Source organism: Xiphophorus maculatus, chromosome 3 (genome assembly GCF_002775205.1).
Source record: "Xiphophorus maculatus strain JP 163 A chromosome 3, X_maculatus-5.0-male, whole genome shotgun sequence".
NCBI lineage: Eukaryota > Metazoa > Chordata > Actinopteri > Cyprinodontiformes > Poeciliidae > Xiphophorus > Xiphophorus maculatus.
The window spans coordinates 7,933,155-7,959,924 of NC_036445.1; the positions used below are offsets into that span (position 1 = coordinate 7,933,155).

Below are 26,770 nucleotides of genomic sequence, written 5' to 3' on the forward strand. Positions count from 1 at the left end.
CTCTGACACTAACGACAATAAACACACATAATATACTTGAAAACAAGATAAAAACATTGTCCGCTAGAATGGATGAAAAATGTTTAGATACTTAAATAGCACATTTTTACAAGAAGAATGTCTAGCATAAGCTAAAGCTAATGTTAGCCACAAAGTTTAAAGAAAGTAAAACTCACCTTCGTATCTGTGTATAACGAGGCGAACATCTTAAAACCTTTCTCCAGCTTACTAGTAGGGGCTTCGGATCATGTACATTATTAACTGTTACCTTGGACAAGCCCTGCAAACACCCTGTGTAAAGAGCCATTTTCAATAGATCGGAAATGGTTGAGCCGCTTTTCCCCGAATGCGGAAGCTGAGGTGCAAAGAGCCATAAATTCAAAAGCTCTACAACATTAATGAAACCACATTAACAAAACGGAAAGGGTATGTCCCAGTTAGAGACCTGAGAGATGCTGATTGGACGACAGTGCTTTTGAACCGGAAATTATCGCTTGAGGTTGTTGCATATGTTATAGCGTCCGCCATATTGAAAGTAGCTTATCTCCCTGCAAGCTAATACAAGTAAGTGGACCGAACTTCATAAAGTGCCGTTCTGCAAAGTATTTCAAGTTAATGAATGCCACTGACACAATCTCTCACACATTATTATATATAGGAATAATAAAAAATACAAAAACAAAGGACAATGTTTCAAACTTTTTGATGTGATTATTTAATTGCTTTGGGGCACAATAATTACATCAAATCGTCCAATCAGCGATCTCTCAGGTCTCCTACTGGGACGTACCCTTTCCGTGTTGTAGTGGTTTCGTTAATGTTGTAGTGGTTTGCACCTCAGGGAAACCGTAGAAAGGAGCTCCAAATAGGCAGAACTGGGCAAACTAAAATCTCATTATCTAAGAATGATTTTGTTCAACAAAATTAAATGTAATGAACATGTTTTGTATAGCCCATCCTACGAAGGACAGGTTTTTCAAAATGGGGCCTCAAATTTGGAAGGAAGATGAGGGGAAAGAAGCAGAAATAAAAACATTTAATCTAATTTTTAACAATACAAGTTTAATTATAGTTTACCGTAAAATCAAATGTTTAATTATTATTATAAAATAAGTTGAAATAACATAAATAAATATTTGCCATCTCTCTGATTAGAAGATTGTCAAATTGGAGGACAAGCAAATATTTAGCTTAATTTTACACTTGGGACAAACAATGATGCAAAAACAATTTCTAGAAACCATCACCTGTTAGTTGAATTCATTTTATTCCATGTTTGGCAGCCTTTTTCATATTTAAAGTTTCTGTTAGTATAAATCTTTCATCAACCACCAGGAGGGACTGCAGTCTTGGCAGACCAGTCCTTTTCTGTGCTATAGCTTTATTCACACAATATACCAACATTTCCTGTCAACAGTATAAAGAAAACATACATTTATTCATGACCATCCTCTTACATTGTAAAATTGTAATCATTTGTTGATTTGATCTAATCACTTCATGGTTAGTAATGCTCAATAATAAAGAGAAATGAAAGCACTAAAGAGGAAATTACTGGAACAGTCACATGTATATCAGACCAAAATGTTTCACTAGTGTTTACGTAATAACATACATTTTTATTCCTAAGAGAATTAGACCTTTACACAGGTTTCTCTACATTTCTTCTCTGTATCAAACCGGTTTTGGTTTCCTTGACAGCCGCCAAACCAGAACTGGGCGCAGGAGTTAGATGTGGCATCATAGTACCACTTCACCACGTAGTCCCGACATGGGCCTGGATCCAGGTTCTGGCTGCAACCCGCTGTTAGTGGAAAAAATGTCACAGTTCTCAGGAAAACAAGATTTGGTCTGGAAATAGAACTTAATTCCTCACAGATTGAACTCAAAAACTGTTCTTCGGTCCAAATATTGTACCTGATCTCCAGGAGTCTGATGGCTTTAGTGGAGGAGAAATTACCAAAGACGACTCTTTCTTGGTCAGAGCCCTCGTTGAAGCACCGGCTTGTCCGTTGGCTCCAGGCTCTTGGTGTTTGGGTTTGTTTGCATCAAACGGTGGGAGGAACTCTTCTACAGGTCGGTAAAGCTCCCTGTCAAAGAAGGGGAACCTCTGAGGTTCTGTAGGATTTCTGTCCTCGTCTGTGTTTGGTCTCTCGGGAAGGACCAACTCCGGCTCTAATTGGGATGCTGGGTAACCTGGCTGTTAAAAAATATATATTTAAATGAACTTAATAAACTGCTCATCAGCAAGTGTGACCCCTTCCATAAAGAAGGAGACTTATCTATGTTCCTATTACAAATGGGCGCAGAACCTTGTCAATATTCCGCTAATGTTGAAAAACAATTTCGCAATTGGGGTGTTTCCATTAAATAAGAAACAGTTCAAATCTGATGTAAATAAATTTAACGCTGTGAGTCTTCTTCTTTGTTTCTGCCAGTAGTAACATCCGGTTGTTATGGGAAAATGTTTCCATTGCAGTTTTGCAAGACGCACCAACTTTGATACAGCTGAAAAACCCCGATGACCTTGGCGCAAAATCTTTTTATCAAAATGAGTTTTTACGACATTGCTGTGTTTACATTAAGCAAATTTCTGGGGTTTTTTTTTCACATGACACAAGTCATGTGATCAACAACCAGATGTTGCTACTGGCAGGAAAAACAAAGATGATGACAGGAAGTGGTAGGACGATGATGTCACGGCATATTATCTAATGATTTATCATGTAAATAAACATTCATGTGGAAAATTGTGTTTTTTGCCATTTCTGGAACATCTCTAAAGTTTTTGCACACCTTTGAAATAGGGCTGGGGGATATGAGAAAAATCTAATATCTTGATATATTTTTTTGCTATATCACGATACACGATATATATCACGATATTCGTAAATGAGCTCCAATGTTATTTTAAACTATAGATCCCTTGCAGCATGATGTCACCCACGCACGTTCCCGCCCCCATTTCCCTGCTAAACTTAAATGTAAGCTCATATAAAACAGGATGCCGTGTTTTGCTATGAACTGTCTACACTGTGACTAGATACCAAGGTGAGAAATAAGTTTTAACTTAGAAAAAAAATGGCAAGGGAGAGGGACGTAGGTCAGTTATGCTTGACTTTGACAAACTTAACAAATAGATGTGCTGTGGAATAAGGTGTGTTTTGGACAGATCATCAGTAAAGCAGGTGTTTAAATTAGCTAATCAACCACCGCTGTGTTAGCGTGGCTAATAGCAGCGGTGGCTAATCTACCACAGTGATCACTTATTAATAAAAGCAAAATACACATCAGGTCTAAAAGCATAAAACTGTAACGAACTGAATGTTACGCTCTATGTTTGAGTGTTTTTGGTGCTGAATACTGATACAGAAAGTTGCGTTGTTGTCTGTTGCTATGGCAACGAGTCTGCGTGTATCATAATGCCGACAAGAGCGAGATAATAAAAAAAAAAAAGAGTAGTTTTGAGTTATTTTTCCCATTTCCCAGCACTAAATGCCACTAAATCCAATTTCACTTTAACGGACTAGTTCTACCGCGGCAGCGCGGCTATGAACGGCATGTAACCGAATAGTCTGAGTAGGTGGTGAAATAAATTTGTGGTACAACCTTTTGTGGCAATAGTTTTATAACATGTTTCGCAAATTACCTCATTTTGTTCGACATCCTCCATATAAAATCCAAACCACTGCCAAATTATTGATCCAGCGCTGTTTCTCTTCGGAACTAGACTAGTTCATCTGATTCGTCTTCAGTTACCGTCTCATTCAGCCGCTCGCCTCAAACTCTCCTGTCATCGTATCGTTTGTTTCCTTCTCACAGCGTGATTGGTAGAAAATGTTCAGGTTGGGAGGGCGGGAGAGGAACTAGTGATGCATTCACAGGGTGTCGGATAAACCATACTCGCAGTGAATTTGACGGCGGAAGTTTATTATTTGAACAATTTATTCTCGATAGTTGCGATATAGCCATTTTAACTATCGTAAATTGAAAATATTGCGATACATCGAGTATATTAGATACATCGCCTAGCCCTACTTTGAAATGGAAAAGCAGCTACTGATAAGGTAAAGTTGGACTGTTGTGACCAAGATAAGAGAAAAAGTTCCTTCTTCTTACCACTATCTTGTCCCTCCTGGAGTCTCCTGGGAAAGTGGGAGTGTCTCCACCAGTCCTAAATGGAGCTCTTCCATTTTTACCAGTCCCTTGTGAAATCCCAGGAAGAAGGAACGTGGCTATCGTTGGGTGGTCAAAGAGGGCAACCTTTCCTTCTTCAAAGACACACCGCAGGAGTCTTTTCTCAAGAACTGCAAAACCGAAAAATCAACCATGAGCCTGAAGCTCCGTTGGGTTTCATTCAGGCCAGCAGTTTGTTTTTTGTTAGCAAAACTCAGTCTGAAATATGCACATCTATTTATGCTTTTTTAAAAATCTAAATATCCACTACACAGGAAGTTAACTTTTATGGGAACATCTGCTCTCTGGCCCCACGATGTGTTGCAAAATGACGGTTGTATATTTTGAATGCGCCCTAAATGTTATATTTTTAAGATTAGTCAGACATTAAAACCAATAATTTGACCACTCTTTTGACTAATTGTGAAAAGAGAAAGAAACATATTTTCACCATGTTATTCATTAATTTAAAAGTGTCAGTTTCAATTTAAATATTTATTTAACAAGTTAAATGTTTAGTTTACAATCTAAATATCTAGCTCCATACTATATATTTAGAAACTAAATATCTAGTTCAAAACTTGATACTTGCTTCCTAAATATTTAACTATATGTTTAGTTTAAACTAAATTTAATTTGGATCAGACCTGGCTAATTAAATATTTAGCTTCAAATTAAATAAATATAAGACATTTGGGATGGGGAAAAGTTTAAAGGAGTTGTACACAGTGTGCTTGAATGTACCATAGATAGCTGTTGGGCATTTATAATTGTAATTTATATTAAAAGTTTACTTCACAAACTAAATATTTAGCTCCAAACTGCCAACTAAATATTTACCTTATTAGCAACATATATAGCAAAAACCAAATATTTTTTAGTTAAATATTTCGTTTGAAGCTACCTATTCAGTTTATTAACAAAATATTTAGCTTGCTAACTATTTAGTTTAAACTGAGACATTTTTAATGAATAAGTTACATGGTGAAAACAGTCACAAAAAGAAAAAGGAGCAGTGCATGTAAACTTCTGACTTTGGAAAATGTTGTGCAAAGTCCTAATATCCTGGCATTTACCAAGTATGAATATTTTACTGATATTAACTGAGTTGAATAGGAAAAGTTTAGAGTGATTTAATGTGAAGGAAAACATGTTAGTGTTTGGAAACAATTGGTTCAAGCTGTAGCTTAGTGCTAAAGGTAAAAAAATGCCATAAGATTATGAACATGTCACCTTTAAGCACTTTGAAGTCTTTGATCAGGAACATGTAATCCTGGTCAGGATCTGAGGCGATGAAGTTGAGCTCCTTCTTGAACTCCTCTGAGTTGGGGTCACTTTCATTCACAACGCCAATAACAAACCTCTCAATTTGACTTTCATTAGCTTTCAGGACCGCGCTCTCCAGGCTAACCACGTCCCTTGTGTCAGTCTGTCCATCTGTGATGATGACCGCCACCTTCCTCACATCCCGCCGTGCCGCCTCAAACATCTGGTTGGCTTTTTCGATGGCGCTGCCCGTGTAGGTTCCCTCGCCCAGGTAGTCCATGGCGTAAACTGCGGATTTGACCTCGTCCGCTGTGGCTTCCTGCTTGAGGTCGACCACGACTACGTTAATGTCGCTGTAGAGGACAACACCCACACGCGTGGCGTTCCAGCTGACTGTGGTGCGGTCCACCACAGCGTTCACCAAGTCTTTGATCACTTGGAAGTTTTGAGGCCCTACGCTCTCTGAGCTATCGATTACAAAGACCAGTTCCAGAGGTTTTTGCTTGCAGGACTCGCTACAGTCTGATGAGGAAGAGCAGATAAAACAGAGGAAGGTGAAGAAGGTTTACATTGGTAAGAGGAAGTCACGCTCAGCATCAGCTGCGTTTCCATTGACTATAAATTTGCGCAAATTGGAGATACAAAACTAAATTTGCTTCATGTGTTTTTCAATAAAAGTTTTTGCACTAGGATGCGGTGGTTTTTCAGCCTTATCAAAATTGGTGTATTTTTCAAAACTGCAACTTTTTTTTCGTATTGCACGATGTCATCAGCAACCGGATGTTACTACTGGTGGAAACTTTGAAGAAGACGACAGGAAGTAGTAGGAAATGGTGTTTTCTTGACATTAGCGGAATATTGACAAAGCTTTGTGGACATTTGTAATGGAAATGCAGCTGCTCTCCGCATCAGTTGGAAACATGGCGGTTTAAAAATAAAAGTTTTTCGATCAAAAGTTTTGCACTAGCATCAGGTGGTTTTTCAGCCATCTGAAAATTTGTGTTTTTCTCAAAACTGTTATGGAAACACTTTTGCATCACATGCGTCACGTGATCAACAACCAGATGTTGCTACTGGCAGAAACGACTAAGAAGATAACGACAGGAAATGGCAGGAGGATGATGGCACGGCATGTTTTTTTTAATGACTTATCGCATTAACAAACTTATTCACCTGCGATTTTAAATGTAGTTCATATGTAATAAACACTGCAGTTGCGGGAAAAAAAAATTTGACAGAAGATTATCGACAAGGTTTTGGGCACATTTGTAATTCAAAAGCAGCTAATGTAGCTAAAATTAGACACTTACTGCATATCTTTCTGATTAGCTCTATAATCTCAGTCTCCTATGGGAAAAAAAGAGCAAAGATTGATTAAAAACTAAGATGATATACCAGGGATGTCAAAACGTTTTGTCACATGGACCACAATCAAGTGAAAAGGACTCAAAGGAAAATTAGTTTTTCCTTCTTACCAATAAACTAAGCCTCAGTACTTTAATCAAGTGAAGTAGTCAGATTTCTTGATTTGTAAATTACTGTAGATATAAAACGTAAAGAGTTTTGCAGGTTTGCCGCCTTAAAAGAAAGGCATCCAATTTTCAAATGTATTTATGTCTCAATTGAAAAACAAAACAGATTTGGTAAATAAATTCTCAGCAATAAATAAAAACAAGATTTGCGCCATTCTTTATTTGAAAATACTACCTGTATTTATCCAAGTTTAGTAAATTTATTAAAAGCAGATCTGGGTGGAGCAAAGTTTGCTTTTGTCGTAGTCAGAATCTTCTACTGTAAAAATATTTTTAGTCTGATCTTTTTTTTTTTGCTCCATTTTGAAAAACAAAAAGACTTTGCTTAAACCAACCTTCTGCCTGGGGGGCAAATTTTAATTCTTTTTTTAATTGCAGTCAGGAGCCGCAAGAAAGTGTCTGAGGGCTGCAAATGGCCTGCGGGCCACCCTTTGGACACCCCTGTCTTATACAGTATACTTGCTGAAAGCTTAGCTGTTTTGAAAACATATTACAGATTACAAAATCTTTGGTTGAATGAAAATCATTTCAAATCTAAAATCTGCAAGGTGTATAAATCATCTTGGACCCAAAATGGCTTCAGATTAGAAGTTTGTAAAGTATTTTAAAGCATTTATTAATGAAAAATAATTCTTTACACTCACTGTTAGTCCAGCTTCCCCTTTCTGCCCCATTCTGCCCTGTTATTCAAAACAGGTCATATACAATGAGCTATGAATTAAACACTTAAACTTAACTAAAATCACAAACTATCAACCAGTGATAGAATATCTGGTGACAAAGTGCATTACCGCAGATCCTTTGTCTCCTGACTGTCCAGTCTGTCCTCTGTCTCCCTTTTTTCCAGTCTCACCTCTGAGTCCTCTGTCTCCCTGCAGGAGCAAAGTAACTCAAACATCTTCATCTTTTTCTCACATAATTAAAAACATAAACAATAAAGTTTTATTTCAAAAACAAATCTAAAAATTTAAATAGTACCTTGTCTCCTTGCAGACCTTGTCCTGGAGGACCTCTGGGTCCTGGAATCCCCTGAAATCCACGATCCCCCTGGAAAAAAACAAACTCCCTTTATGAGGGGTTACAACATAGCCACACTATCTCTAGGAAGGAAGTGGTTTTTATTAAGAACAACGGTGTAGATGTGGGTATGTTGTATTTTATACAGTAATTCAACTACCAATGTTTTAGTGTAGAATAAATTGGTACCTTCTCTCCTTGTGCACCTTCTCCTGGTAAACCTGGAAGGCCAGGAGGTCCAGCCGGACCTGGTGAACCCTGCAGGAAACAAATATTGTTTAATTGCAGACAGTAATAGCAATGTAAAGCCATTTGATTGCTATTACGTTAAGTTTTATAATTAAGTTTTAATTATAAAACTTAACCTAACAGCACAGTTTTTTAAAGTTTTTTTTAAAGGGGACCTATTATGCAAAATACATATTTTAACGGTTTTATATTTCCATTTGGGTTTCTACTGCTTCTCAAAATAATCCAAGTGATTAAGAAAAAACACCCAGCTTTTTTCTGGCAACAAGTTAATGTTTTTTCAGGGTTTCCCCCAGAAAACTTGCTAAGGCTGAACTTGCATGATGAGGCTAGCGCTGGTTCGCACCGACCACCCGGGGCCATACAGAAACTCCACAGGGAAGACAGAGCCACACGCAGGGCAGCGTGTTCAGATGTAAACGGCGGACATAATTCTGTCCACAACGATAAATCATTCTCACCACTCGCTCAACGCGCAAATGGCCGCAAACAGACCCCGACTACAAGTTATTCCTGCGGTTCACGTGGAGCTGCGCAACCAGAGCTAACACGGTGCTCTGGGTTTAAACTGCTACCTTGATATAGAGTTCTCCAAAGAAAATAACTACCCACACTGGGTTGATGTAAATATCCATACAGGTCAGCCTGTGTCCAGTTCGAGTGAACAAAAACCTCCAGATTGTCAAGTCACATTCCACAGGAACTGCGCCGTTACCTAGCAACCCTAGCCAAGCCCAGCCCGTCACCTAGCAATGTGGAGCTCCTGCATGTTTGGTCAACTGGTTTTACCACTGTATGCGCTGTACAGTGGCTACTGGAAAAGACAAGTGTTTTGTTGTTGACTTACCATCCAGAAACCATTTGCTGCATCCTTGTTGGTTGCGCAGAAGGCTCCACTTCTGCTTTTCAAATATGTATGGTTGCATAATTGTGCATCTGTTTTGCAGCCGTTCTCACGTGCGAGTATAAACATTGAGTTGGGAGGGGTGTGGCCAGCAGCAGCTTATTTGGATTTAAAGTGACAGAGCCCTAAAACGGCTCATTCAGAAAGGAGTTCAAAATAGACAGAACTGACCAGACTAAAATCTCATCAAGAATGATTTTGTGCAAAAACCGTAGTGAACATGTTTTGCTATTGCCCATATTCTTATCCTAACCAGTTAAAGGAGGCATAATAGGTCACCTTTAAAAATATGTTTGTATCTTATAAAACCTGTTTGTAGATCAGACATAAAATCTTTTGGCTTACTATCCTCTCTACTCCAGTGACTCAGAGAGATTCCAGAGTTCTAATTAAAGCCAAAAATATTTTATTCTGAATTTGTATTAAATGTTAACTGATTACCTTAGGACCGAACAGACCAATTCCTGGAGGCCCAGCAGGACCAGGCGGTCCAGGAAAACCCCTGTCCCCCTGAAAATCAAACAGGCTTAAGACAACATATATTGATGGTTTTATTAATAAATTAGTTTTTACCACCAAGAAACCACTTGGTGCATTCCTGTTGGTTGTGCAGGAGGCTCTACTTTTGCTTTTCAAGATGTACAAGCTGCATAATTGCAACTGCACATTAGCAAAGATTGTTTTTTCCATTATATTTTTCTACAATCTATATTTATATTACACATCAGTGGTTCTTTACATCATAGAAACATTGGAGTTTTAGTAAAATATTATTTATTTTATAAATTTTTTGTTTAAAGTTTTGTTCATGAAATCATGTTTTCATGCTGGATGGTGAGACATTTACCTTGGGCCCCGGCAAACCAATGCCATCAAGTCCAGTCTCTCCTGGCAGGCCAGGAGGTCCTGGGAGTCCCTTTTAAAAAACGACACACATCCCAGATCTTAGTGGACTTTCCTGCAACACCAAAATGAATTAAAAAAAATCTTCTTGAGTCGTTTGATACTCACTGGAGGGCCGACGAAACCGTCACCTTTCGGTCCTGGAGGCCCAGGAGGACAAGGCGGCCCTCGGTCGCCCTGCAGAAACGGACTTGGACTCACTCTAAAGATTTCCAGTGAAGATCATGAAAACCTGAACTGGTCTCACCTTGGGTCCAGGTAAACCAACACCAGGCTCTCCCATTTGTCCAACTGGACCTGGTGGGCCTTGATCTCCCTGAACAGAAAAATAAATAAGGAAACTGTTGTTCATGAAAGATGCGAGGGTTTTAGTTTGAGAACCATCCACTGACCTTGGGACCAGAAATGCCCCTCCCTGGAGGTCCAGTCGCTCCTGGCAGTCCGACGTTTCCTGAATCGCCCTAAGACGGAAATAATTATCAGAGGACATTTTTAAAAAAGAAAAATCATGAGATTTCACTTTTAGTGTAACGAGACTTTTATACATATTATAATTATAATATTAGGGCCACAATCAGAAAATTAAAAAAATTAATTATGAGACTGAAGTCATAATATTATGAGAATAACAGTATTTTTTATAGTAATTTGATGATAAAGTCATATCACAACCTTATTCTTGTAATATTAGGACTTTATTTTCTATTACAACTTCGTTCACAAAATATGACGTCATTCTGGAAACATTATACATTTCTCCTCATATTATTATGACTATTCTCACAATGTTATGACTTCCTCCTCATTATGTTATGATTTTATTCTTGTAATATTTTGACTTTATTCCCATACAATTTTATTCTCATCATTTTATTAGTTTTTTCTTGTGATTAATTAATTGATTAATTAATTTAAATTTTATGGCCCCAATACTCCGTCATACTTTTAAGTACCTTGAAAAATAATTCACTCCATTAACAGATTTTCCTACTCAGGCTTCCCATACCTTTGGACCCAGTGGTCCCATTGGACCGGACGGACCTGGCTGGCCTCTGCTGCCCCTGTCCCCTTTGTCGCCCTGCCAAGGTGTCATCAAAAATGTTTTACTTTAATCAGAAACAGACAGAATAAACCCCAACATTTTGTTCTTCAACAAATGTCCATTAAATGCTACCTTTCCTCCAGGAACTCCTCTCCCGGGAATCCCATCAGGTCCTCTGGGTCCTGGCAAACCAACATCACCCTATTGTTGTTTTAAAATAAAGTCAGAATAGAATACAGAAAAAATAACGAGCTGGTTTGAAATGTTCCAATCCGGGTCCATTAGGGATGCAAGTTATAGATTAATGAGTAAGTCTAACGTTGATTGATCTTATTGATCGATTAACAATTCATTGATTTAAACAACAAAACAAAAAAGTTTTCTCTTGCCGATCGAAATATTCTGACGCTGCTCCGTCATGCAGTTCGGTTGAGCATTATTGTGGTGATAACTTTAGGACCTTGTTTATATTTCAAAACAGAACCGCATAAAGTGCATTTTCCATCCCACACCTCCTTTGAGCCGTTTGGCCCCGCCGCCATCTTTAATTCTTGTATCAACGGCTCCACTTAAGGATGACCAGCGGCGCCCTCTGCTGGATGGGGGCCAAATTACAACACTAAAAAAAGAGGTCTAAAGTGGATGTTATTAGTTATTTGATTAGAACTACTTTTTATATGATAAACATTAATCGTAAATCGATTAATTGTTTGCATCCCTAATTTTAACAAAAGAGAAAAGTGCTTAAATTGTACTTTTTGTCCTGGACTCCCGTCCTCTCCCGGTATACCAGGGAATCCTGATGAACCTGGAACTCCAGAATCACCCTAAAGAGAGGAAAAGGAGATAAAAATGAGGATTAGACTGTTCTCAGATTTGTAGAAAAAAAAAAAGGGTTACATATTAAAGAATAAATAAGTTATGTTTTCGCCCATCTAATTTATAAAGTCTTGGTTGAGCAATCAGAAAATGTTCCTGATAGTTTTGAGGAAAATAAAGTTAAGATATTTTTGTTGGATGGTGCATCTAGTAGCTAATTTACTCTACACATTGATGTTTATAGTATATGAATAGAAAAGTGTTTTAGTGGTGAGACTTGATTTTTTTGTTGAGTTAATTGCAGGGCTTGTAATTAATAAAATTTAATTGCACTATAATTGAAAATATACATCTACAAAACAGACATATACAATTCAAAAACCATTTTTGGTGCTAAATTAGTAAATAGACATATTCCTTCCATCCATCCATTCATTTTCTTCCGCTTTATCCGGGGTCGGGTCGGGGGTAACAGCTAAAGAAGGGAGGCCCAGACTTCCCTCTCCCCAGCCACTTGTTCCAGCTCCTCCGGGGGAATACCAAGGCGTTCCCAGGCCAGCCGAGAAACACAGCGTGTCCTGGGTCTTCCCTCGGGCCTCCTCCCAGGTAATCTGAACTGTCGTTCGGCCCGTAAGCACAAACAAAAGTCAGAACCCGCCCCTCACCCGTAGGCGGAGGGAGGCTACCCTCTCGTTCACTGGGGTAAACCCCAACATACAGGCGCCGAGATGGAGAGCAACAAGTATGCCCACTTCTGCCCGACGCCTCTCACCGTGGGCAACTCCAGAGTGGAAGTATGTCCCGCCCCTCTCAAGGAGGCTGGTTCCAGAACCAGAGCCATGCGTCGAGGTGAGACCGACTATTTCTAGCCGGAACCTCTCAGCCTCACACACTAGCTCCGGTTCCTTCCCCACCAGAAAGGTGACATTCCACGTCCCAAGAGCCAGCTTCTGCAACCGAGGATCGGACCGTCAGGGCCCCCTCCCTCGGCCATCACACCTATGAGAGGGGACCCATTTGGCCCCTCTCATAGGTGGTGGGCACATGGGAGGGGGACCCATGTCTCCTCTTCGGGCTGAGCCCGGCCAGCCCGGGCTGAGCCCGGCCAGACTCCATGGGCCTGGCCACCAGGCGCTCGCCTCCAGGCCTGGCTCCAGAGTGGGGCCCCGGTGACCCGTGTCCGAGCGAGGGAACACCAAGTCCATTGTTATAACTCATCCTAAGGGGTCTTCAGGCTGCGCTTTGTCTGGTCCTTCACCTAGGACCTATCTGCCTTGGGTGACCCTACCAGGGGCATGAAGCCTCAGACAGCATAGCTCCTGGGATCACTGGGGCACTCAAACCCCTCCACCACGATAAGGAGGCAGCCCAAGGGGAGGAATAGGCATATTTATTGTTTCTAATCTGTTTCTTAGGTTATTCAACCATCAGATTGGTGAAAAGTGCAATTAAACCCATCTATGTGTTTCAGCAACCCCCGATCATTCATGAAAATCCTACAAAAACTACTTTAGAAATTATGTGGATTTGCTTAGCATTTACATTTACTTTTAGCACAAATTGCACTCAACAGCCTTTTTCAGCATCAGATCAGATTGTTTTTGGAAGTGAAAATTAACCCCAAGTGGGCCCAGAGAAGCGGCCTTGTCAGTCAAAGCTTTGTTTGTGGATTTAGCCTGTGCCTAAGATTTATGGCCGTACCAGAAACGTACAACAAAGGTTCCGGCTTGGGACTTTCGTATGTAAAAAGTAACAAAAATGAAGCAGTTAATTGCATTAAAATCTACTGTATGTAATTATTAATTGAAATTAACATGTTAATGTACCTTTGGTCCTGGTGCTCCCGCTCCCCTCTCTCCTGGTAGTCCAGGCTCACCCGGGAGACCCTGGTTCCCCTAAAAATTATTGGTCAGAAAGTAATTTTAACATTACAGTAAAACTGGTGTAGCAGTCTGTATTACACTGTTTTGTTCCATTTATTAAGTCAAATGGTAGAAAAAAGACTATCCAAACATATAAAACATACATTTGTCTGTTGTTAGGTAGACATATAAGCTGTTGGTTTTTGTGAAAATAAACTGGAATTTGAAGAAACAAACATGGTACATTTCAGTTTGGACCATAAACAGAGTCCAATCGAAACGTTTACATTGAAAATAAAACTCTAATCTGAATTTCAAATCTAAAATAAATTGGCTTAACTCTCTGAACTAAATGCAGAACAACGTTTGTATTTTAATTACTTCGCCAATAACAGCTCATGTAAATTTAACTCAGTCCAAACAACAGTGACCTTTAAATTTAGACACGGTGTCCTTACCTTTTGCCCCGTTAGTCCTATTCCTGGAGCTCCTCTGGGTCCTGTAAGTCCAACTGGACCCTGGACTCCCTAAGAGACAGAACATTAGGTTTTACACTTTAAAAATTAAACAGCAGAGATTTAGTGGGGATTTCTGGAGGTTTTCATTTGCTGCCATTCTTTCTGAGCTATTCCACAAGTTAAGTTAGACTTAAATAGTCTACTGTGTTCTGCATCATCAACATTCACAAGAGAAAAAAAAATATCACAGGGTTTATATGGGTGCTTGAAATCCTTGAATTTCAATGTGGTGTTTTCAAGGTTTGGAAAGTGCTTCATTTTTGTACAAATTGATTCTGTAGACACAAATCGAGTGTTTATATTTCATAACATAATTACTTAAAGTACATTTTGCATCCCACACTATTTAGAGCGTTTCTCTTTACCATTCAGGTAATGGCCGCCATCTTTATTCCTGCATCGCCTGGCTGCCTTTAAGGATAATTAGTGGCGCCCTCTTTTGGATGGCGGCCAAACTACAACACTAAAAAGCAGGTCTAACTGGATGTTCTTAGTGATTTGATAGGAACTAATGACAATTAATCATAAATGAGTTGCGTCCATAATCTAATTTGTACCTTTTCCCCAGGAAGTCCAATTCCTGGTTCACCAACTGGACCTTGGGGTCCTGGAAGCCCATAATTACCCTGAAGACAATGAATACAGAACCAGTTCTGAAAAATGTGACAACTACAAGAACAAAACAAAACAAAACAAAAAAACAACTGGAGACAGTTAACTTTAATTAATAATTTGTGTTTTATTTCTGTACCTTGTCACCTTTGATCCCGATACCAGGAGGCCCGCGGTTTCCTCGTGGACCTTCAAATCCTCTGTCCCCCTGCAACAAAAATGACTAAATTTAGCATAGAGTGGCCACAAAATATCCAGGTTATAAATATATGTATGCTTTTACTTCTAGGGATAAAAACATTTTAAGTAAAGGAGATTTCTTTTTACTTTTCTTTTTACTGAAGTCAAATATCACTCTGCGTGTTTTTGACAAGACTTTGTTTGAGTCATAAAATTAAACAAATCACAAATTTAATTTAATAATGAATCTGAAAAAAATAATAAAAATTGTAAATAATACCTTATGTGCTAAAAATATTTTCAGCCATAAACATGAGAAATTTGTGCAAGGCTGAATGCCAGCGTTGTAGAATTACCCACTTTTGGTCCTGGAAACCCTTCTCCTGGGATTCCAGGTTTTCCTTGGGGTCCGGCTGGTCCTTGGGGGCCCTAAAAGAAATACTGATCTGAATAAAAACATTTATTTATACTGCTGTGGGGAAATCATCCATAACACCTTTTTATTTTTCTGTTAACTTTGTCACTAGTGTGAGGGAAAACGAACATTTCATTGTTTCTGATGGGAAACAGAAATAGTGCTGTAGAAGAGCCCCAGTCAGTCGGTATATTCATACTCACAGGCGGTCCTGGATCTCCTTTCCCAGCTGGTCCAATTCCACCGGGTTTTCCCTGAATTCCCTTTTCACCCTGTAAGCAGACTGAAGCGTCAAACTAGGGCTGATTAATTGGATTAATTGCAATTAATCATGATTTATCAATTATTGAAATAATCGGCAACTAATTTGGTACTTGATTAATCGTTAACTGGAGTACACAGACTAAAAAAAACATTTTCTGAAAAAAACCCAACACACTCAGAGCAGTAATTAAGCCAAAACTTTACAAAAGACCGCTTGTCTGTAAATATGTTGTAACCAAAACTCCTTGAGTGGCGTAGCTTTATTTCACCCAGTTTAAATACTTTTTAAAAATTTCCTATTAAGCACCGTTTTCTATGCAATTATTAAATGGTTAATCAAAACAATGATCACCACATCACCTCTACACCGTCCTGGTGTTATTAAGGTCAGCATAAAATGTTGAGCTTTTCACATGTTAGAAGTTTTTCTTTTAAATAGCAAATCCAATCTTTGCTACAAATGATCAATTGTACATTAAAGGAATGTTGTGAATAAAATGATTTTCATATTATAAAAAAATTAAATTATTTTCTTATTTGTATCTTTCAATGTATTTATAACATTGTATAAAATAATTTGTAGGTGGTTAGATGAAAAATCTCCAGATTGTGCCAATTCTATCCGATTAATCGACAGATTAGTTGAAAAAAAAGAGGCAATTATCAAATCATTATTAGTTGCAGCCTGAAGACCAAATCCAGTGACACAAAACCTGAAGTTAAAATGCAGTTTCAAGTTATTTAAAATGATTCAGTTACACATGAACTCTATAAATTGGGATTGTGTGTGTTTTTTTTTAAATTTTTGCTTCATATTTTACTCTTCTAAAGTAGAAATGAAAGCTCAGACATGGATCACATGTTTTATTGAGATTGTATAAGGAAGTCACCTTGGCTCCCGGAGGACCGATCCCAAAGTCCCCTGGTGGTCCAGGTTCACCAGAATGCCCTCTGTCCCCCTGAGGGAGGCAGGGTCACATCATGGCAAATTAACAGCGTTGGTAAAATGTTGAATTAAATTGCAACCAGTAACCACTGGTATGCAACATTACACAGAAACCCAACCAGTATGGCTGCTATTAATTTATAAATAAAACCTTTGAATGAATATACAAAGTTTTTCTGTCTCCATAAATCAAAACACAAACTTATTTAAAGCTTTTTAAATGCCAACTCCACATATTTTACACATTTTATACATGTGGATTACACCTGAGTATTCAATTAATTAACTTGAGAAGGAGAATATCCAAATGTATTTTTCAAATTTGAAGAAATGTTTTTCAAAATCCAAACATTTCACATATGGATAAAACATTTCTAAAACCATAACTAATCTTTCACACTGAAAAATTATTCTAAAACCATGTTTCACATGTGTAAAAGTTCCAAAATTAACATTTTCACATGTAAAAAAAAAAATAGGAAACCAAAGGCTCCAGTGGTTTCCTATAAATGCTTGAATTTAACCATAGAGAATAGATTTAAAATGTTATAGAGAATGAGAATAAAGTTTATAAAGTTTGACTTTAAGCTTTGATAAATTAAAAAATTTTAACATTTAAAGGAATAATAGTTTATTTTGTAGAAATGTAAATAAAATATCTTCATAGTGTGATTGTTTTGTTATTGTATTTATGCACGTTTAGCCTTTCAGTTTGTCCTTCAACACATCTCAGCAAATACTTAAAAATAAGAATAATTAATAATAATCAGCAAGAATATGATGGACAAACCTCTTCTTGCGATAAACAGAGCCTTCAATCAGATCTTTCTTAATATGTCCTTGCATTGTTATGCCATCACCATTATATTACTAAAAATGGTTTTATGATATTGTTTATCGCAATAATATTATTGCTGGACAATTTATCGTCCAGCAAAATTTGTTATCGTGACAATTGTGAAGACATATTTTTGTGCAATTGTAACTTTCACATTTTTAAAGTACAACATATTTTTGTTCTTGCCAAAAAACAAAACAAATATTTCTAAATTGCCCTTAAAGAAACAGGCTTTGAAAAACTGTGCAGTCAGTAAAAAAATAAAGTGATTTTAGTCATTGAAATTAGAAGTATTATAAAGTCTTACTTTAGGTCCTGCTGGGCCTTCAGGCCCAACGTCTCCCACTGGTCCTATTTCGCCCTGCAAAAAAACAAAAAACCCGCATGGGAACATTCTTTACTATCACCAACAAGTTTTTTTCTCTACAACTTCTTTTCTTTGTCATCTGATAGAAAAAAATCTAATCAAATCGTTCATGAATGGGTTAAAAATTGTGTGTTACATTTGGTGGCCAGCCAACATCAACAAGCATGGCTTTCATTCCAATTGATTATCAGACCATGCTCATAAAACAACAAGGCTAGACCGGCTCTTTGCTAGTAGCGCAGGAGAAAAAAGAACGGTGGCCAGGTCCTTCCACTAATCTCACAGCACAAAGTCTGATCCCAATGAAGAATAACATCCTGCAAGCCTGGATTTCACAGCTTTGGTGTTGGGATTACCAATAATCCAAAACTCACATTCCATTAGTGCAGACAGGACTAAAGTTTTTCAGGTTGAATGAACGGAAGACAGATGGTCTGATGAGGGCAAATCCTGATGTTCTTGTTTTACTGTGGCTGCCGGATAGCAAAATGACTGCCGTGGTGCTTGTAATGGAGAACATGGATACTCGACGAACAATAAAAAAAGCTGGAGGGGAATCGGACACTTCTGAATGTCAGCCAGGTGTAACAGGAGAATCAGAGCGGATGTGACCTTTTGAAGGCCACTTACACTTCAAAAACACAAAATCATACCAAGTATTGTTGGTCTACTTTTTAGTGGAAATATCTAAATACACTGGAAACAAAACAAAACAAAATTACAAGTAACTTTTCAGCAAGATATAGGATCGTGTTTTAGATAAACAATTGCTTAATATCGATTAAAAAGGGACTAGTGCCACTGGCAGATTATTTCACTTATAACAATACACTTATCCCACTCTACAAATTATATAATCTACCAATATTAAGAAATTATTTACTTAAAACAAGCTCCTATATTGTGCTGAAAAATTACCTCCAAGTTAGTTTTGTCTTATTTCAAGTGTACAAAGATATTTGCAGTAGAAGCTCAATCCAAAATACTTGGTAATATTTTGTGTTTTTCGGTATAGCTTAGCATGATACGGACTGGATTAGGCTGAACGTTTATATACAACATTACTGCCAGGGGGTTGTCACAGTGTTGGAGGGTGGTAAATGGCACTGGGACCAGGGTCTGCACAGCAAAAACACAAACTGACACCAAGTATTGTTGGTCTACATTTTAGTGGAAATATTGTAATACACTTGAAATAAGATCAAACTAAGTTACAAGTAACTTTTCAGCAAGAGTTTGGAGCTTGTTTTACGTCCACAATTCCGTAATATTGATGAAAAAGTATTAGTTCCACTGCAGATTATTTCCCTTACAGCATGGGAAAAATGTCTTGATATAAATTAAATAAAATTAAATAACTAGTACTTTTAAAAAATCAATATTAAGGAATTATTTTCTTAATATAAACTCCTAAGTATCCTGACCTGTCTTATTTCAAGTGTAGATATGTCCACTAAAAAAAAAATACCAAAAATGCTAAGATATTGTGTTTTTGTACCATAACTTTAACATTTACACACTGTTATTGTTTTGAGGCGTTTCAAAAAAAAATCAACCGTTTCAAAAACCTCCTCAAGTTACATTCTAAGGGCGCTGCTCCGTTACCTAGCAACCTCAGCCAAGCCCAGCCGCGTTACCTAGCAACCAAAGCGGAGCGCCAGGAATTTTGGTCAACTAGTTTTACCGCAGTGTGCGCTGTACAAAGGCTGCTGGACATGACAAGCGTTTTGTTGTTGACTTACCGTTCAGAAACAGCTTTCTCCATTCTTGTTGGTTGTACAGGAGGCTCTTTTTCGGCTTTTCAAAACTGTACAGTTTGTATAATTGCGCGTCCGCAATTCACACATTTTGACAAGTGAGCGTAATCGTTGAGTTGATGGGCGCGGATAGCAGAAGCTTATTTGGATTTAAAGTGACAGAGCCCTAAAACGGGTCATTTTGAAAAAAGCTCAAAATAGACAGAACTGACCCGACTAAAATCCGTTAGAATGTAATGAAAATGTTTTTATAGCCAATAAACATATCCTAACCTGTTCAAGGAGGCATAATAACTCACAATTATATAAAAATTCAGACTCCTGAAAGCTCTACCTGTTCTCCTTTTAATCCTGGTGGGCCTGGAGGTCCTTCAAGTCCCTGAAAGATAAGACTTATCTCACCACAAAGGCACAGCGTCCCTGATGTTCAATAAAATATTTAAATGAACTTTAGTCATACAGTGGCACCCTTTCCTCCTGGAAGACCACAGTTTCCTTTCATCCCCTGCAAGACAGACTCAGCTGCTTAATGCCTGAGGAAACTCACATTTTAAATTAAGCAAATAAACAACACTGTAACTTACCTTGTTGCCCTTAAAACCTGGAAATCCCTGAAAAGACATCAGTCATAAGAGATTCATCATGATGTTAGAAGCAGAACAAGCAATGATTTGGTATATTTTTACCTTTGAGCCATCATTTCCTGGTTTGCCATTTAATCCAGGTTCACCCTTTAAAAATAACCCACATCACACTTAGTTGCACAGAATTAAACAGTAAACCATTTTATAAGCACTTCTTTTTGTTAAAACTTAACCTTTGCTCCTTTTTGACCCGATGGCCCTTCGTCGCCTTGGTCTCCTTTTCTTCCCTGTTTTCAGAATAAGAACAACGATTAAAAAACAACCAGGCAGTTTCCACTCTTCAAGAACACTTCATGTAAACTTTAAGGTTGGCTTTTAAAATCTCTTTGAAAACCAACCTAAAGCTGTCATTACTTTTGCACCAGCTGTTCTAGTAACGTAAACAAATCTGAATAATGTTGTTATACAGACCTGGGTTTTCAGAGATTCACATGGCTATATTGCATTTTTATCTTGTCATTATGAAATACAAACATTTCACATTTGCCTTCAAAGTGCTGGTTTAAGATCACGAAAACATTAAGTATTAAAATACATGCAAAAAAACAGTTTTGCAATATAAGAAAATCTATTTAATGGAATGTTGATGAAGCTTTTTTGTGTGACTTCAACTCGAAACAGGAACATGTTTGTTTTTTTTAAAGATTACAAACTTACAGGACTGCCTGAACTGCCTTTCTCTCCTTTTTCACACACACATGGTGGGCACTGAGAAAGAAATAACTGTTAGTGCAGTAATTTACAGATTTAGTAGCACAATAAAATGATTAAATTGGTCCACAAACTCACGCCTTCCACTGCGACGGCTCCCTGCAAGAAACACAAAACAAAATCTGTCTGAAATCGTTTGGTCCAGTTTTATTGTCCTTCACTAACAGTGATGAATATCTCATATATTTGCATCAAACTTTATTTAATCTCAACAGTTTTGGGTTTTTTTGCAGAGGAGTCCTCCACAACAGAGCTGCTGGGCGGTTCCTTTGGCATTTTTCTTAGAAAATTTTCCATTTCTACCTTAAGGAGCAAAGCAACTTGATAAATTTGACTGGAAACCAATCAGAAAAATACGCATTGCATTTGGCATTTTCTTGAATTTCCCCTCTGTGGAACAGTAAAGCATATTTCTGTCTTCATCTTGAGTATTTTGTTTTACTTATATTTTATAATTATATATATATATATATATATATATATATATATATATATATATATATATATATATATATATATATATATATATATATATATAATTGACGTATGGGACACGAGATCATATATACCGGTATATTACACATATATGAGTATATCTGGCACTATCAACATGAATTTCATTCAGGGTTGAGATTTGGGCTGTTTTTTGGGGAGTTGGGTGTTTTGTTTTTTGTTGTTTTTAGGCTGGAAACTGTCAGTCAGATCTGGCAGCCCAGTTACCATGCCATCTGACCTCTGCACTCACCATCTCTTTGAGCAGCTTCTCTTGCAGTTGTTGGTCCTCCATGCTGTGGACGAACCGCTCCGCAGGGGAACTTGCGATGGCCTGGAGCTTTTCCTTGTTCTCTTTCTGAAAGGAGACATATGATAACCCGACAGTGAAGATCTTGATGCCGTGGCGCTTGGCCTCTTCGGCAGCCACAATCACGTTGGGGCCGCGGGGATGGTCGACCCCGTCGGTCATGAGCACCGCGATCCTGACAGCCTCCTTTTGCGTTTCCTGCAGCAGCATCTGCGTGGCGTTGGTGATGGCGAAAGAGGTGAAGGTTCCTTGGCCGATGTAGCTCATGTCGTTGATTTTACTGTGGAACAAGTCCAGGTCTTTCCAGTCAACAAATCTGTGCTCGACGGACACAGAGCTGCTGTACTGGAGTGCAGCCATTCGGACCTTCAGCGAAACGCCGGTCATCTTGAGCATAGAGAGCTTTGTGCTGAACCTCAACACAAAGATCTTCTCCTGCTGGAATAGTTTAGTTTTTGCACTTTCAGAGCTGTCCAGAATGAAAATCACCTCCAGGCTACAGTTACGTCCTGCAAGTCAAGCAAACGACAGACAGTGAAGCACTCTAAACGCTGACAGTGGATCTACTTTCCTGAGCTACACAACCTTTGACAAGAACAAAAATACTTTGTGCTTAGTTACTTATTATGCTGCTACTCTCTTAGTACTTGGCAAGTAGGTTTTTTTTATTGATATCCTTTATTTATTGATATGATATCCTTCATCCTTATTATGTTTTATAAAAAAACAAAATCTTCACGTTGATAATTTTGCAATGAATGTCCAAAATCAAATCTCTGCACTGGCACAACTTTCACAGTAGCTGCATTTCCATTACAAATTGCCCAAATCTTTGTCAATTTTCTGCTACTGTCGAAAAAGACGATTTTACAATTGCGGTATCTTTTAAATAAGAAACTCCATTAAAATCACACGAACGTGTGATAAGTCATTAAAAAACATGCCACGCTATCATCCGCCAACTATTTCCTGTCGTCTTCTTCATTGGTTGCACCAGTGGAAACCTCTGGTTGTTGATCATGTTTGTGATGTGAAAAAAATGTTTCCATTGCAGTTTTGTGAAATATTTCAATAGGCCCAAAAAACCAGGATGTGCATTTTTGATCACTAGTTCATTTTGTGCTTTGGCTTAGTTATTATTTCTGTCTCAGACACTGGATCAGTTTTCCCCAGCCGTTTATTTACTTACATCTAGCTCTCATTTGACTAGTCATTTTATATTTAGTTTATTTTTTATATCTTTTAGTTTATTTATTCCTCTCTCCTTTGTTATATTTGCTCTCTGTGTCTTTTGCTCTCCCTCAGCCTGCCTGCCCGGTCCCTCCTCACAGCTGCTCCCTGTTTCTAATCAGCCGCCTCCTTTAATTCAGCTCCCTGGCATTTAAGTTCCTCTTCTTTCATTTACTGATGGATTCTACCCTGAATTTCACATTTATTGTCATTAAGAATCTCTCTGATTTTCTCTTGTGGCTCGTCACACTTGGGATCTTTAGCCAAAAACCTTTCAGTTGTGACAATGTTTTCTTGCTCACAAGTAACTTCAGTCCCAGTACAGACATAATATTTATTTTGGGTCCTGTCACCCACTCTCTTCACTGGTGGGTTCAAGTTTTCTACAAGTGGCTAAAACTAAAACCTGCTCCAAAAAGAGATCTGTACTCTTCTTGGCAGTTTTGTTTGCATAGATCACACACGGCTTTAGAAAAGTAGCTGCCATGAGTTTGAACACAGTGTTGGCCTGACCTCAAAGGATGCACTGGAAAAACAAGGAAGACATGAAGGATGTGCTGCATGTGTCGTTCTACAGAATGGCTTTATTGTCATAAAATAGCAAACAAAATAGTTTCTATGATATTAGGGCTCCATAGATCAGTTTTGTCCTGCATTTCTGTTTGTTTGTTCTTTATTATGAGGTAAACAAGATTAATAAGGTCAGTAAGAATGAGTGAACAAAGAAAATGTGTAAAAATATTATGTTAAAGATTCCTGTGTAGTCTGTTAACCATGCACAGTGAAGTATGATTGCGACGGAAGATTAAATATTTGTCTATCACAGTTTTTTAAAATAGTCTGGATAACTTTAATTATTTGTTTTCATTAATATATCAGATAATTGAGGCGGGTCCAGTGAGGTATTACCTAAGTTTGTTTTAGATTTAATGGTGGATTTATGTTATTGATAGCAGAGGAAATGTACTTTTCCAACTTTATCCCTCAATGTCAATTCATTGAATGATATAAATTGATTATACTGAAATAGGTTTTGAAGTTTATGAATTGATGATTGGGTTGTTAAAAATCAGATCGAAGTGTGTTTACAAGGTGACATTTTGTTGATTTTGGTAACTTTCCATCAGAGTTTAACACTGCAAAAACACAAAGTCTTACCAAGTATTTTTCATTTAGTTTCTGGTGCAAATATTTTAATGCACTTGAAAAAAGGCAAAACTAAATTACATGTAACTGTTCAGCAACATTTAGGAGCTTGTTTTAAGTTAATAATTCCTTAGTACTGATAAAAAAGTATTTCACTTGTAACAAGGGAAAAATGTCTTGATCCAAGTGAAACAATCTGCCAATTTAACTAGTAGTTCTTCATCAATATTGAGGAATTATTGATTTAAAACAAGCTCCTATATCTTGCTGAAAAGTTACTTGTAAGTTAGTTTTGTCTTATTTCAAGTGCTCTAAGAAATTTGCACTAGAAACTAGAGAAAAATAATTTCTAATTGTAGCTGGTGTGAACTGTGTAATTGTTTTAGTTTATTGTGTTTTTAATTAGCTGTCAGTAATATGAATATATTAAACAAGAGGCCGATGTGGGTGAAACTTTGGAAACAAAACAAAGTCCTTTGGGATTTGTTCAGTAGAAAAATAAACAACTATTAAAAGAGGTTGAACAAGACTTTTAAAGACCTACCAACAAATAAAAGACAAATAAATGTTACCCCTTTTAATCTGTCAATAATCAAGTAAATTAAACTCACCAAGAGGATACAAAGACTTCGTAACAAAGATACCATTTCCTCCGTCGTCTTGCAGTTTGTAGTTGCTGCTTTTTGCCTCCTTCCTCCTCTGGCCTGAGGCGCCATGCGTGGAAGCGAGCAGAAGAAGCCAAAGCCCCACGCCTCTGATTGGACTTCTGTGCAGGAACATTTTCAAACTGAGAACCTGCAGCAGGTGGAGAGACTGATACAAGAAATAAGTGTTTAAAACGCAAAACAAGCAGAGAGCCGGCGTTTGCATGACTGTAGATTCAGAGAACCCGGACAAAAATGGATCAGACATTTAAATTAAGTGACGTTAGTCATTCATTTCATAGAACCGCAGGTAAACAACAACTTTCACTTTGGATTTAAACACTGAACAGCAGAGTTGGGTAGTAACTAGTTACATTTACTCCATTACATCTACTTGAGTAACTTTTTTTAGAAGTATTTTTACTACGGTGTACTTTTTACTTTTACTTTAGTTATTTTATAATTAAGTATTTCTACTTTCACTTGAGTAAAATTTCCGGATTTTCTACCCACTGAATAAAAACCAAACATGTTTTAACCAGAAATTTGTTAACAGACACAGACCTGCAGTTTCTGTTAAAGTTTCAAAAGTTTTTTATTGAAAGAAACTGACTTGGAAAAAAATATATTTTGCATGATCTTATTATTTTTTGTTACTTATATGAATTAATATCATTTCGGTCCTTAAAATACCAAAATTTCCACTTAACTTCATATTTTGCTCAATCTAATGTTGCAATTTTTAAATATTAAATGATTGATAATTTGATCAGTTACTCAGTACTTGAGTAGACTTTTCACCAAATACTTTTTTTACTCTTAAGTAAAAAAGTAACTTTTACTTGAGTACTATTTTTGGGTACTATATCCACGTCTACCTGATGTCAGATACTGCAGCTAAAACTTTGCATTTGTCTGCAAACAAGTAAAAAAAAAAAAAAGTTTAAACAAAATGAAAACGGTTTTAAATGGACTGGAATGTTGCTTTACCTCATTTAGTGATGGTGAGTGACTCTTGTTCATTCATCTGAGGCTCTTCGGGGCATTTCTCTGTTCCCACAACATCGGGTCTTTATAAACTCGACCGACATGACCAGAGGAGCAGCAGGCGAGCTGATACGCCGTGGCTTACTGCCAACCTTTTAATCTTGGGTGAGTCACAGTAATGTTGGGCTTTGTTATTTCAGAAGAAAATATGAAGCTGGTAAAAATTAACTAAAATCGTAAACTACACATTCACATTAGAAATATTTGATGTAATTCACTGCAAAAACACAAAATCTTACCAAATATTTTTGGTCTAGTTTCTAGTTCAAATATCTTTGTACACTTGAAATTAGACAAACTAAGTTAAAAGTAACTTTTCAGCAAGATATTGGTGAAAAGGTTCTGGTTCCACCGGCAGATTATTTCACTTATATTATGGGGAAACTGTCTTGTTAACTATTTACTGGTTTTCAGAAGCCGATGGGAGGAATCTGCAAACTTCAGACTCACTTGAGTAAAAATATGTTGAGGTAGTGCTTCTTCTAATCTAAATATACAGATTAATACAGTTTAGTCAGATTTAGTAGAGCGTTTATTTGAAATTTGTCAGGAAACCTCAGCAATAATGGGGCGACAGTAGAGATGGACATCCTGCTTTTAACTCTAAGTTATTGGGCTCATCTGAATAACATTCAAATGATGTAGTGAAAATATAGTAATTTGGGGTTTGTTTAAATCTTTTCAATTTTTTTTCTTTTTAAACTAATTAATAATTTTGTTCATGTATTCTGCATCTTTTTCTTCTTAACTGCTATTATTGTTTTTGGATTTTGCTGCAGCCTGTTTGTTGTGAAGTGCTCTAAAAATAAAGTTGAAATTTACACATTTTTTTTTCTATACAGCTCTGGAAAAAATTAAGAGACAATTTAAAATGATCAG

The 26,770-nt window shown here is 37.5% G+C and overlaps 1 protein-coding gene across 2 annotated transcripts; it reads right to left on the bottom strand.

Moving 5' to 3' along the window:
• Nucleotides 1–1,248: 1,248 nt before the first annotated feature.
• Nucleotides 1,249–25,884, bottom strand: LOC102220250 (collagen alpha-1(XXVIII) chain-like). 2 transcript variants are annotated; one of them, XM_023330483.1, is made up of 35 exons: nucleotides 25,835–25,884; nucleotides 24,812–24,966; nucleotides 21,768–22,333; nucleotides 21,101–21,121; nucleotides 20,969–21,019; nucleotides 20,485–20,538; nucleotides 20,354–20,398; nucleotides 20,252–20,278; nucleotides 20,128–20,172; nucleotides 20,002–20,046; nucleotides 17,851–17,904; nucleotides 16,650–16,718; nucleotides 15,699–15,767; nucleotides 15,441–15,509; nucleotides 15,040–15,108; nucleotides 14,846–14,914; nucleotides 14,229–14,297; nucleotides 13,735–13,803; nucleotides 11,845–11,916; nucleotides 11,222–11,290; nucleotides 11,054–11,125; nucleotides 10,440–10,508; nucleotides 10,295–10,363; nucleotides 10,156–10,224; nucleotides 9,992–10,060; nucleotides 9,586–9,654; nucleotides 8,181–8,249; nucleotides 7,953–8,021; nucleotides 7,766–7,846; nucleotides 7,619–7,654; nucleotides 6,753–6,789; nucleotides 5,410–5,964; nucleotides 4,120–4,307; nucleotides 1,918–2,200; nucleotides 1,249–1,804 (listed from the first exon to the last, which is right to left on the bottom strand). In XM_023330483.1, exons 1-35 carry the CDS (start codon nucleotides 25,837–25,839, stop codon nucleotides 1,635–1,637), a joined length of 3,597 nt encoding a protein of 1,198 aa, XP_023186251.1. In that variant the 5' UTR covers nucleotides 25,840–25,884; the 3' UTR covers nucleotides 1,249–1,634. The 2 variants fall into 2 exon arrangements, with proteins under 2 accessions (XP_023186251.1, XP_014324400.1); XM_014468914.2 differs by having other exon boundaries at nucleotides 24,812–25,013.
• Nucleotides 25,885–26,770: the final 886 nt, after the last annotated feature.